This window comes from Bombina bombina, chromosome 7 (genome assembly GCF_027579735.1).
Source record: "Bombina bombina isolate aBomBom1 chromosome 7, aBomBom1.pri, whole genome shotgun sequence".
NCBI classification, from domain to species: Eukaryota; Metazoa; Chordata; class Amphibia; order Anura; family Bombinatoridae; genus Bombina; species Bombina bombina.
Window position 1 is genome coordinate 256719448 of NC_069505.1, and position 14234 is coordinate 256733681.

Here is a 14234-nt window from a genome sequence, read left to right on the forward strand (position 1 = left end):
AGTGTCCCTATAACGTCCGATAATTCAACCTGTATAATTTTTTTTCCTTTCTATTGATCATGTTAGACGAACCAATTGAAATTTTGGCCGTCCCTTGACGTCACCCGCCCCTTAAATCACCTGCGCATGCGCCATTTGTTTTTCTTCTTCTAGAGAACAGCGCACGCTCCCGTTTCGCACATACGCCCTAATTACTTGGGGGAATCACCAGTTACGTCGTTGGCTTCTTACTGGCAACCGTATCATACGATTATCGCATGCGCTGTGTAATGCAGCATAGGCAATGTGCGCATACGCAGTTAGATTCAAAGTTAGTTCAAAATAGGGAACGAGCTTATGAGCAAGGTAGAGAGCAGAACACGGAAGTATGGGTCGGGAGGAGTCGGGTGAGAAACAATAGGGAATTTGAAATAAAATATATATATATATATATATATATATATATATATATATATATATATATATATATATATATATATATATATATATATATATATAATTTTAAAACCAAAGCAGTAATATATAAAAAAAAAAAAAAAAAAAAAACTGGCAACTACATAAATTTACTATTGGTAGATGATTTGGTGTTTTCAATACCGGTTAACTTTACCTTCACTTTAAGCTAAATCTCTCCAAAACTGAGCTCCTTACTTTCCCACTTCTTCTAAAGTCTCTACCCCCAACCTTATATAACTGTTGAGAATGACATCGTTACCTCAAACCCACATGCCCAATATCTTGGGTCAAACTACGATTTTAATCCACTTTTTCATCATTTCCCACTTTGACTATTGTAACTCCATGCTCTCTGGTATCTCAGCTGCCTTCTATCTCCCTTACACTCCATAATAAATGCCTCTGCCAGGCTTGTCTTCCTTACATGTCGCTCATCACCTCTCTGCCAATTTCTTAAAGGGACACTGAACCCATTTTTTTTCTTGTAATTCAGATAGAGCAGCAATTTTAAGCAACTTTCTAATTTACTCCTATTATCAATTTGCCTTTGTTCTCTTGCTATCTTTATTTGAAAAATAAGGCATCTAAGCTTTTTCTTTTACAAGATATGACAAGTCCTTATGGGATTAAATCTCCTGTTAGCAGGAAGTGGCAAAGAGCATCACAGCAGATATATATATATATATATATATATATATATATATATATATATATATATATATATATATATATATATATATATATATATATATATATATATATATATATATATATATATATATCCTCCCTTCCCTCCCACCCCAGTCATTCTCTTTGCCTGTGTCAGTGATAGGAAGAGGTAAAGTGAAGTGTTAGTTTAGATTCTTCAATCAAGAAGTTTTTTTTTATTTTAAAATGGTGCCAGTGAGTACTATTTTTCTCAGGGAGAAATCGTCAGTTTATATCTTCCAAGAGGAGTGGAGACATTTTAATTTTCTACCCTGATGTTGATGATCTTGGCAAAAGCAATCTAAGATCCATGCTGGCTCCCACAGAGCAGTTGAAGGTAGAGTAATGAAACATCTTCAGTGTGGAGAACTGTCATGCTACAAGCAGCATTGAGGTATGTTCAGTCTTTTGTTTCTGGGGAGACTTGATACATCAGAACAGGCTGACATTATTCCTTATCTGGGGAGGGTAATCCGTATACACTATAGTAAAAAGAAATGGTGTACCCGGAATTCCCTTTTATTTTCTTCATTTGAAAATGTGTTGGTGTTTCACTTTAAATTTCAATGGGCTGAAGCTGGGAGCGGTTGCTGGCTGCTGTTATGATGCAGTGTTAGTTGGCTTGACAGGGGATATATCTCTGTGTTGTGCTTGTGTATTAATAAGAGGGCACATGGCTTATTATATATTTGAACAGCCATGTTTATTTTTTTCAACCCATGCGGGTCTCTGTAAAGGCTAAGATTTACGCCCACGGTGGGCAGGCCTATTTTTGCACGCTTTACCGCGCAGTGTATTTTCCGGACTGCAGTAAGGTTCTGAGGCTCCGGTGGGGCCTAACTCAGTTTTTGTACCCGACGGTGCAGATAGACTTGTGACCGTTGTCTTCAGTGTGATCTGGGGGCAGGTAGGTGCCGCAGGGGCCGGTATTAATAGAAATTAATATATGTTAATATACTGATAATTTGTTATATAATTGATATATACCATATCCTAACAAGTGGTGCAATATCGTATAGCTATTTTGGGCACATAAGGGCATCTTTTATTGCTGAAAAAGTTGTGTTGTCTAACAGAAAAATTGTTGCGCTTTTATTATTTAAAGGCGCAGTACATTTTTTAGTTAAAACATTTTTGTATATGTTTTTTACTTCGGAGTACAATATATCAAGCATAAAACGACTATTATTGCTAGACTGTTTAACATGTCTGAACTTGAGGAAACTACTTGTTCTATGTGTTTAAATGCCATTGTGGAACCCCCTCTTACTTTTTGTCCCTCATGTACTGAGAGGGCCTTACAATGTAAAGAGCAAATTTTCTTTAAGGAAAGTGTGCCTAAGGATGATTCTCAGTCTGATGAGAATTAGGGTATGCCGCCAAATTCTCCCCAAGCGTTACAACCTTTAACACCCACCCAAGCGACGCCGAGTTCTTCAACCGCATCTACTTCATTTACTCTGCAGGATATGGCTGCCGTTATGTCATCTACCCATACAGAGGTTTTATCTAAGTTGCCAGTATTACAGGGCAAACGCAGCAGGGCAGAAGTCATTGTGAATACTGCAACTTCTGATGCTTTGTTGGCTATTTCCGATGTACCCTCACAGGGATCTGAATTGGGGTCAGGGAACTTCTGTCTGAGGGGGAACTTTCCGATTCGGGAAGTGTTACCTCAAACGGATTCAGACGTCATGTCCTTTAGATTTAAGCTTAAACACCTCCGCCTGTTGCTTCAGGAGGTTTTAGCGATTCTATTGTGGTACCACCAGAGAAATTGTGTAAGATGGACAAATACTTAGAGGTGCCTGCTTACTCTGCTTTTCCGGTTCCAAAGAGAATCTGGGAAATTATTACGCGGGAATGGGAAAGACCGGGTATCCCGTTCTCACCTTCTCCTCCTAATTTTAAGAAAATTTATCCCATATCTGACACTGTTCGGGACTCTTGGCAAACAGTCCCTAAGGTGGAGGGAGCTATATCTACCCTGGCTAAGCATACAACTATTCCTATTGAGGACAGTTGTGCTTTCAAAGACCCTATGGATACGAAATTGGAGGGTCTTCTAAAGTTATTTATTCATCAGGGGTTCCTTTTACAACCGACGGCCTGCATTGTACCAGTAACCACTGCGGCAGCCTTCTGGTTTGACGCCTTAGAAGAGTCTCTTAAGACTGAGACTCCTTTAGAGGAAATTTTAGATAGAATTAAAGCCCTTAAGCTGGCTAATTCTTTTATTACGGATGCCGCCTTTCAGATTGCCAAATTGGCGGCTAAGAATGCAGGATTTGCCATTTTAGAGCGTTATGGTTAAATCTTGGTCTGCTGATGTGTCATCTAAGTCAAAGCTTTTGGCTATTCCTTTCAAAGGAAAAACCTTATTCGGGCCTGTCTTGAAAGAAATCATTTCTGACATTACGGGAGGTAAGGGTCATCTCCTACCTCAGGATAGAACAGCTAAATTGAGGGGTAAACAAAATAATTTTCGTTCCTTTCGAAACTTCAAAGGAGTCCCCTCTTCTTCCGCTAAACAGGAAGGGAATTTTGCTCAGGCCAAGCCAGTCTGGAGACCCAACCAGGCTTGGAACAAGGGTAAACAACCCAAGAAGCCCGCTGCTGCTACCAAGACAGCATGAAGGGGCGGCCCCCGATCCGGGACCGGATCTAGTAGGGGGCAGACTTTCTCTCTTTGCCCTGGCTTGGGTAAGATGTTCAGGACCCCTGGACACTGGAAATAGTGTCCCAAGGGTATCAACTGGAATTCAAAAATTCTCTCTTAAGGGGGAGGTTTCTTCTTTCACGATTGTCTGTAGACCAGATAAAAAGAGAGGCGTTCTTACGTTGTGTAAAAGACCTCTACTATGGGAGTAATTCGTCCCGTTCCAATACTGGGACAGGGGTTTTACTCAAATCTTTTCGTGGTCCCCAAAAAAGAGGGCACGTTTCGACCTATTTTAGATCTAAAAAGTCTAAACAAGTTTCTCAGAGTCCCATCCTTCTAGATGGAGACTATTCAAACAAGTCTGCCATTGATCCAGGAGGGTCAATATATGACTACCGTGGACTTGAAGGATGCATATCTTCATATTCCTATCCAAAGGGATCATCACCAGTTCCTAAGGTTTGCCTTCCTGGACATACATTTCCAGTTAGTGGCTCTTCCCTTCTGGTTGGCCTCCGCACCCAGGATCTTCACGAAGGTTCTAGGGTCCCTACTGGCGGTTCTCAGGCAGCGGGGTATTGCAGTGGCGCCTTATCTAGACGGTATTCTGATTCAGACGTCTTACCATCTGACAAAGTCATACAGACATGGTTCTGTCCTTTCTGAGGACTCACGGGTGGAAGGTGAATCTAGAAAAGAGTTCGCTAATTCCACAGACAAGGGTTCCCTTCTTGGGAACTCTGATTCCATATCCATGAAAAATTTCTTGACGGAGGTCAGAAAGTTAAAGATTCTGAATACATGCCGAACCCTTCAGTTCAATCCTCGGCCATCAGTGCATGGAGGTAATAGGATTGATGGTGGCGGCAATGGACATCATTCCTTTTGCTCGTTTTCATCTCGGACAACTACAATTGAGCATGCTCAGGCAGTGGAATGGAGATTATGCAAATTTGTCTCCTCAGATAGACTTGGATCAGGAGACAAGAGACTCTCTCTTCTTTGGTGGTTGTCGTCGGATCATCTGTCCCAAGGGACGTGCTTCCGCAGACCCTCATGGGTGATACTGACAACGGACGCCAGCCTACTAGGTTGAGGTGCATTCTGGAATTCCCTGAAGGCTCAGGGTGTGTGGACTCAATCAGAGTCTCTACTTCCAATCAATATTCTGGAATTGAGAGCAATATTCAGTGCGCTTCAGGCGTGGCCTCAGTTGGCTTCGGCCAAATTCATCTGCTTTCAGTCGGACAACATCACGACTGTGGCTTACATCAATCATCAAGGAGAAACAGAGTCCCTTAGCGATGACAGAAGTATCCAAGATAATTCGATGGGCGGAGGCTCACTCTTATCTGTCAGCAATCTACATCCCAGGAGTGGACAACTGGGAAGCAGACTTTTTAAGCAGACAGACGTTTCATCCAGGGGAGTGTGAACTCCATCCGGAGGTCTTTGCCACTGTGATTCTCAGATGGGGCAGGCCAGAATTGGATCTGATGGCGTCTCGTCAGAATGCCAAGCTCCCGAGATACGGATCCAGGTCAAGGGATCCTTAGGCCGAACTGATGGATGCCTTGGCAGTGCCTTGGTCGTTCAACCTAGCTTATGTGTTTCCACCGTTTGCTCTCCTTCCCCGGGTGATTGCTCGGATCAAACAGGAGAGGGCTTCAGTAATTATAATCGCGCCTGCGTGGCCTCGCAGGACTTGGTATGCAGATCAAGTGGACATGTTCTTTCTGCCGCCGTGGAAGCTTCCATTGAGGCAGGACCTTCTCATTCAGGGACCCTTTCAACACCCAAATCTAGTTTCTCTGCAACTGACTGCTTGGAGATTGAACACTTGATTTTATCTAAGCGGGGGTTTTCTGATTCGGTCATTGATACTTTGATTCAGGCACGTAAACCTGTTACTAGAAAGATCTACCATAAGATATGGTGTAAATATCTTTATTGGTGCGAATCCAAGGGCTACTCATGGAGTAGAGTTAGGATTCCCAGGATTCTGTCTTTTCTACAAGAAGGATTGGAGAAAGGGTCATCAGCGAGTTCCTTAAAGGGACACATCTCTGCCTTGTCAATTCTGCTACACAAACGTTTGGCAGATGTTCCAGACGTTCAGTCTTTTTGTCAGGCGCTAACCAGAAATAGACTTTGTTTAGACCAATTGCTCCACCCTGGAGTTTGCATCTAGTTCTTAATGTTCTTCAAGGGGTTCCGTTTGAACCCATGCATTCCATAGATATTAAGTTGTTATCTTGGAAAGCTTTATTTTTGGTTGCTATTTCTTCTGCTCGTAGAGTTTGAGCTTTCAGCGTTACAATGTGACTCGCCTTATCGTATCTTCCATTCTAATAAGGTGGTTTTACGTACCAAACCTAGTTTCCTTCCTAAGGTTGTTTCTAATTAGAATAGTAATCAGGAAATTGTTGTTCCTTCATTATGTCCTAACCCTTCTTCTAAGAAGGAGCGTCTGTTGCATAATTTGGACGTGGTCCGTGCCCTGAAGTTTTACTTGCAGACGACTAAAGAATTTCATCAATCATCTTCATTATTTGTTTTTTCTGGAAAGCGTAGAGGCCAGAAAGCTACGGCTACCTCTTTCTTTTTGGCTGAAGAGTATCATCCGTCTGGAATATGAGACTGCTGGACAGCAGTCTCTTGAAAGAATTATGGCTCATTCTACTAGGGCTGTGGCTTCCTCATGGGCATTTAAAAACGATGCTTCTGTTGAACAGATTTGCAAGGCTGCAACTTGGTCGTCTTTTTTTTTTTTTTTTTTTTTTTTACAAATTTTATACTTTTGCTTCTTCTGAGGCTGGTTTTGGGAGAAAGGTTCTTCAAGCAGTGGTGCCTTCTGTTTAGGTTCCTGTCTTGTCCCTCCCTTTCATCAGTGTCCTATAGCTTTGGTATTGTATCCCATAAGTAAGGATGAAATCTGTGGACTCGTCATATCTTGTAAAAGAAAAGGAAATTTATGCTAACCTGATAAATTTATTTCTTTTACGATACGAGTCCACGGCCCACCCTGTCATTTCTAAGACAGGTATTTATTTTTGTTAAACTTCAGTCACCTCTGCACCTTTGGCTTTTCCTTTCTCTTCTTAACTTCGGTCGAATGACTGGGGTGGGAGGGAAGGGAGGATATATGGGGTGGGAGGAAAGGGAGTATATATATCGAGAGATCTCTATATCATCTGCTGTGGTGCTCTTTGCCACTTCCTGCTAACAGGAGATTTAATCCCATAAGTAAGGATGAAATCCGTGGACTTGTCATATCGTAAAAGAAATACATTTATCGGGTAAGCATAAATTTCCTTTTTTGGGTTCAGGATTCTGGACAGCACTTTATCGGATGAATTTATCCACCAATCAGCAAGAACAACCCAGGTACCAAAAAAGGGCTGGCATCTAAACTTACATTCTTGCATTTCAAATAAAGATACCAAGCGAATGAAGAACATTAGTAAATTAGAAAGATGCTTAAAATTGCCTGCTCTATCTAAATCACAAAATTTTTTTTTGGGTTTCAGTGTCCCTTTAACTGTCGTCTTCAAGCCTCCTGAATAAAACACAAAATCCTGACTGACATTCATGGCCCTCAATAACACTGCTTCCCCCCCCCCCCCCCTGTATCTCAGACTTCGTCTCCAGATATTCTCCCTACCTTCCCTTTTGCCCTGCTTGTGACCTCCTTCCCCTCTCTCGTTACTTCTGCACATTCCCGTTTGCAGGATGTCTCCAGAATGCCCCCTATTGTGGAATTCCTTGCCTCTCTCCACAAGACTCTGCCCTATTTTTCAAAGTTTCAAGCGCTCCTTAAAGACTTTACTGTTCAGGGATGCATACAATATGCACTAACATTTTCTTCCCTCAGTTCCTCTCCTTTTGTCATCCCCTTGAACCTACCTTAGCACGTTCGTCTATGAGCCCAACTACCTTCATGAGTGCTGATTTACAATATTTCAACTCTTGGCAGGGTCCTCTACCCATTTGTCTTCTATACATGCTACTACCTTGCATATTACAACTATTTTTATAGCTTAGTTATCTGTTGGCGCTCTACAAATAACTGATAATATACCTTGCGTTCACCCAGGTTTGCCCTTTGGGCAGGGTGAGAGGGGCACCTGCTCTTTGGGAGACTCTGCAATGTCAGATGTGCGGGTGTGAGAAGGTGCAATATACAGCCTGTATTTAGTTCATGGTAACAGGATTTGTACTATATAGTGTTATTCTTTACACTGATCACAGTGAATGTTGGGGGAGGGGAATAAGTGTTATGTGCATATTATAGAAGGGTCAACTGAGGTAAAACGGTGTGTGTGTGGGGGGGGGGGGGGGGGAAGTATTTTAATAAAATTTCCAAAATCTGTAAAATTACTTACTTTAGTGTTGCCAAGTTTAACCTGCTCCACCCCCCCCTTATCAGTGTCCTACTCCATACCTTGTGGTGTCATGTAACAAAAGTGTGCACATGAGGATAATTACTTATGCAAGCAAGGCCTTATAAGTAAATGCTTTAATAACTTAATATAAATGTGTCAAGCTATGTAGTATGTACAGTCTTTGGGATGAAGTTTGTAACTATTTTATGCATACTTTTCAGATTCTCAACAAAGACTTAATCGTTCAGAAACTTGCAAAGGTTTACATAACCTAATGTCATGAATGTTGAAGTGGATCATATGGAGGAAAAGGCTGTTCATTCTTGGTCACGACTCTCCTCTGCAGGACAGATAGCGCTTGAGGAAGCTCTGAGGGTTTTCAATCCAATGTCTAAAGATCTGACTGACACTGAAACGCAGCTGGTAACTTTTCTGCAAGGGCTAAGAGAGGAAGGCTTTCAGCCAACTATTTTAAGCAGTAAAGATGTATATGGTTATAATTCTACTACTGCAAATGCTCCCCCTCAAGCAAAATGTGCTCCTAAAATGGTTTCTGTACCTGCCAAAAACCAATCAAAAACCTCAACAAGTAAAGTGTCCAATACATCGGTTGCCATATCTGTAAACTCTGCTAAAGCTGGAACAAAACATTCCTCTAAACATTCCACAAACTTGCTGTTGCGTTCTTTAAAACAGTCTGAATATGGTAAATCCAAGTCTACAACAGTGGGCTTTCCATCCCATATGTATCCTGGTGTTTACCCTGCCATGAGGTTGTCTGTGGTCCTGGAAGCCCTGGTTCCATTGGAAACAAAGCTTAAACATTCTGTAGGTGCTTCTTCAAAAAAAAAGTCTTCAACGGGAAAGAGAATCACAGAAGTGTCACAACATAATTCCAAAAAATCTACACCTACTTCTGGAAATCACTTTAAAATTCTAAATGGAAAAATTTTAATAGGACCTAATGGCGGAATTTTAAAAGAGAACAACTCGTGCAAAGCCTCTGGCATATTAAACATGCAACTCCTTAATAACACTAAGACCTGTAGTGGCATAATCCAAACAAACCATAACTGTAAAGCAAAAACAAATGTTGGGAAAGTACAAAATAAAGAAGCCCAAAAGAAACAATCTGGCTCTGACAAAAAAAGAAAACTAGGGGAAGATGTAAGACACGTTCCACCTGAAAAGAAAATGAGAATGTTAGTTCCGTTGGTGAGAAGGTCAACTCTGAATGTAGACAAATACAATATGCTGAGGTCTAAGGTCATAAAAATTAATAAATGCTCTTCTGCCGATGAAGTCAGGAGAAAGGCACAAAAAATTTTACAGTTAAATCTCTCTCCTGTAATCAAACTCCACCCATTGTCTTTTTCTGTCCATTAATAATTTTCCATGTTAAGAGGATGAAGAACATTTAGATTTTTATTTCTGAAGTTTAGCAGATATGACTACAAACAATAATCTCTGCGGATTGTTAAAATCCTTGTTCTGTGGCTCCTTTACTGTTTTTTTGTTGTTTTTTTTTAATCGGCACATGAACCTTTTAAGGGAAACAAAAAACAGCCATGTCCATGGAAAGTGATGCTGATAAAATAGGGTTGAGTCTTTTTGGAAACGGTAATGCTGTATAGCACATGGCAATATGTATATTTTGTGCAATAGTTCAAACCATGTTCATAAGGTATATGCACTGTGATATTTTGCTTCAACTTCTATATTGATTTTTATTTTTGTGATCCCGTTACAGGTGCCCTTCTTTGGTGTTGTAGGCACCTTCATTTTTGCAATCATTCTGAAATTTTTTATTTAATTTCTTTTCCGCTCAACCATTTCTAGAGCTATCCTTGCTAGACCTTTTTAAAGGGACACTAAATGCATTTAATGCACCTCTCTAATCATGGGTGCCTCTATTGTGGCACTGCAGGTGTCTGAAGGACAGTTGCTGTACATGCCCAAACATGTCGGCACTGAAACAAATTTCAACATGGCAGCACCCATGATTAGAGAAGGAAGGAAATATCTTCAGCACTATGATTATAAAATGTACTTAGTGTTTAATGTTTCTTTAAGTACATAGTCTTGTTAGAGCAAAACTGATCTGCTGTAATAAGGAAATCTATTAATATACATATATATTTCTTTACTAAGAAGTCTTTAGAAAGAAGCTACATTTTTGTACTTTATTTTTATCTAAGATTGAGCCCTTCAGTTTTTATACAAATTTCTAATGTATGCATTTTTATAAACCTGTCCAAACTGAATGTGGTTTAAAGGAATTCTTCCAACCATAAAGAATGTATTCGAAATTACACTTACCATATCCATGAGCTCTGTAATGATCTCGCCAATGCTATATTAAATATTTTTGTGTCACGAGTTGACAAATTTTATGTAAGTTATAAACAGAGAAGCTGCTCCCTGGGTGGGTACCATCCCATAGGGTGGGCTATTAAGCACCATCTGTACCCAGCTTAGCAATTTTCTTATTTAATTTAAATTTCTAAACAAACAAGAATCCTTAGGATTCAGGCTTCCTTAGTATTTCTGTCTCCTAAACTTGAAATAAATTTGACAACTCATGCTGAGGCTTGGTTCCTTGAACACCAGGCTTACATAGTTCTTTATTTCATGGGTACCATGACTCTAATGTGCTGATAATGCCAAATATTTTGTGGTGGTTAAGATATAGATAGAGATATCTATCTTTTTGTAAAATTGCACTGGAACAGGGGACAAGTAATAGTGTTGTGAAGTTTACAATCACTTTAACTTGGCTATTCTATTTAATTGATTAAGGTAAGTGATAATCTCGGGATATTATTTTTGGTGTAAGAATTTCCCTTATAAGGGTCACTACCTTAGATTCAGATGATATTTTTTTTAATTTTTCTCCTAACAGAAGTGCAAAACGTTATAAATGCACTGGTCTTGCTTACTTAGTGGTTCCGTATTTGGCTTTTAAGTGTGTCTGGATGCGTATCACTGGGAATAAATGTCTGTTGTGCATAATCAGTCTTAGAGCATATGGAATACAGTTGTAATATTTAAGTAGAAAGTAACGTAGCTGCTATTCATCAATATCTCTTAAATGTCAAATGTCTTATCTCTAAAATTAAACTATTCAATTCTGAAATAGCCTGCCATAAATATCACCTTTCGTAAACTGATTTGTGAGTATTGATGTGCACAAAACCACAGTGTATTTGTATACACGATGCTACCAGCACCCACTTGTCATTTCCAGAAATGTCTAAAAAAAAACAAAAAAAAACAATCTAGCAAACAAAAAAGTATATCTATTCCCTATGAAGATGTGGCCTGTGATTGGATTATACAATGTATACTAACCTTGCCATCTGTATCCTATTTTGCCGTGTCAGGGGTGCATGCAAGGTGTGCAACTCTTAGCACAAAAATGTGTAATCGCAGATGAGGGTTTGAAAAAAGTAAACCGCTAACGAAAGCTTTGTAATTATTTGTTTTTAAAATATATATATATGTATATGTGTATATATATATATATATATATATATATATATATATATATGTATATGTGTGTGTGTAAAATGTCCTTTTTAGACAACCTAGGGCTGGTCTTGACAAATCCTAGAAGGTGGGGCCATGGCTTCATATAGCTATATACAGTTCTTTTTCAAGACTTCTAAAACAAAGCTTTCAAAATTAGCTCCTCAATACTCTGGTAAAACAAAAAAATGCATTTGTCATCCCCCGGCCTAGGTAACCCTGTATAACAATACACCGATCTCTGTTATTCTGCAGCACTAAATCACTGTATGCCGCCACTTTATAGGTAGGGACCTGACTGCTAACCTATTTGACAGCCCTCTCTTCTCATTGCTTTATGATGTTGATCTCTGGTGCTAAATGGACCCTGAACTGTCGGTATGAGACTTGTTTTTATAAACGGCCAGCGCAACAACTGAACGCACTTGTGTTACATAAATTATATTGCTTTAATTAGGGGTGGGCATTCAGATGATTCGATAGCTTCCGAATACAAAAGAAGGTGGCTGCTTTGGCTGTTTTCTGAGCCATATTCCATCTTTGGAAGTGCATCACACTACGTACTGTTCAAATCCAGATCTTAGTTTTTTGCACTTTCAGGAGGAGGAGACCGGCTCCGAAAAGAGCCAAACACCACAAGCGGCTGCTGCCTCCTTCCTTTAAAAGGACACTGAACCCAAATGTTTTCTATCGTGATTCACATAGCTCATGCAATTTTAAGCAACTTTCTAATTTACTCCTATTATCAAATTTTCTTCATTCTTTGTATCTTTATTTGAAAGGCAAGAATGTAAGTTTAGATGCCGGCCCACTTTTGGTGAACACACTGTATTCTTGCTGATTGGTGGGTAGATTCACCTACCAATAAACAAGTGCTTTCCATGGTTCTGAACCAAAAAATAGCTTAGATGCCTTCTTTTTCAAATAAAGAAAGCAAGAGAACGAAGAAAAATTGATAATAGAAGTAAATTAGAAAGTTGTTTAAAATTGCATGCTCTATCTGAATCACAAAAGAAACATTTTTTTGTTCAGTGTCCCTTTAAATGTTAACTAAGCATCCAAATACCTATTAATTATTTGATATTTAGATGTGCTGCTTTTGTTAGAACACTTTAATATCAAGTTAGATGGTGTATACCAGCAGTGCATCTCCTGACCATCAACAATATTGTGTCCTGATATACAAAAGTTAAGCAAATCTACTTAGCCAATCAATACTCTGTGCTGTCTGGTGAGGTACCGTTGCAAGCTGAGCTAGGGCTAACCTGTTCACTTTTAACAGCCTAAATTGTGTATGAGTTTATGCAGAATTGAAATCTATAGGGTCTGAGTAATGGTTTATGCAGAATTGAAATCTATAGGGTCTGAGTAATTTGAGTCTGTTTTTGTTTGATTTTTATATTATAGTTTCCAACTATGATATATCAGTATATGTTCAGTTAATATTCATAAGGTGAGGGGGTCATTATATTCTATTGAATGTGTGTTGGTTCAGTTATAAATGATATTCGTAGCTGCCCTAGGAAATAGCATTTTTACCTTTTAACCAGCAATCTGTGAAGCTGTATCCTGTCAACACCTGAACTCTGTACTTTTGTTTTTCAGCAGTGGGCAGAACCAATGAGAAGGCTGACACCTGGCCCATTCTGATGTTCTGCCTGCATCATGAAAGAAAAACGTTGGGATTTATGCCCCTTTGAAGTTAAAACTTTCTATTGCTATGGCAGCTAAAAAGTGGATTTTATAGGCTTAAAATAATTAAGACACAATCTTAGTATACAATGATTGAAAATTTTATGTTTACTGCTCCTTTAAAGAAGGCCCCTTTGACGGTTTCTTTCCGTCTTAGCTGTCTGTCCCAGAATTTGCAGGAATAAGGTCCTGTTGTATTGAGATCTGCCGTGTAGCTACCCTTCTTTTGTAACCTATTTTGCCATGTCCGTTTGCTCATCTCTGGCAGTTGGGAGGCTCACTAGATAAAGGTTGTCTGTACTCTGATGCAGGTTACTACCATATCAATACATTTTTGTTTTATGCTAAATTTTGCATTCACAGTGTTAATCAAGGATGAAGTGTGTTATTTCCAAAAAGTATTTTTTTCTAAGTTATTTGCATTATTTACTTTGTGTAAATTGACTTCAACTCTCACATGCATTGTTTGCTTGTAAAATAAATAAAACGTCATACTTGGTCATTGCAGAATTAGCGTGTTTGGAACAATTACACAAGTATTTTCTGTTTTGTACAATGCAACATTTATGTTAAATGTTATCTACTATATTAAGCTAGAGCCAAAAAGTTTTGTTTTGATTTATTTAGATTTTTTTACAAAGAAAAAGTAAAATGTTGGCAAGTTTGCTTCATATAATGTATAATGGATTTAAAAAAAAACAAAAAAAAACAGCATCTGTAGAGAAATTGTAGCCCTTTCTGCTCACTTTCTTGCAAAAGAGACCACCTGTCTTTGTTCTATTTTTCTGGGGGAATAATGGATC

At 39.2% G+C, this 14234-nt stretch overlaps 1 protein-coding gene across 4 annotated transcripts in view; it reads left to right on the forward strand.

Annotated features, from left to right (window-relative positions):
• The window catches only part of CCDC71 (coiled-coil domain containing 71), a 32442-nt gene extending 18509 nt beyond the window's left edge, over nucleotides 1-13933 (forward strand). For all 4 annotated transcript variants that reach the window (XM_053720707.1, XM_053720706.1, XM_053720710.1 and 1 more), the window contains one exon: nucleotides 8433-13933. In XM_053720707.1, coding sequence (XP_053576682.1) covers nucleotides 8491-9597 — 1107 coding nt within the window. In that variant the 5' untranslated portion in view covers nucleotides 8433-8490 and the 3' untranslated portion in view covers nucleotides 9598-13933. The remainder of the gene's footprint in view (nucleotides 1-8432) is intronic.
• The last annotated feature ends 301 nt before the right edge of the window (nucleotides 13934-14234 follow it).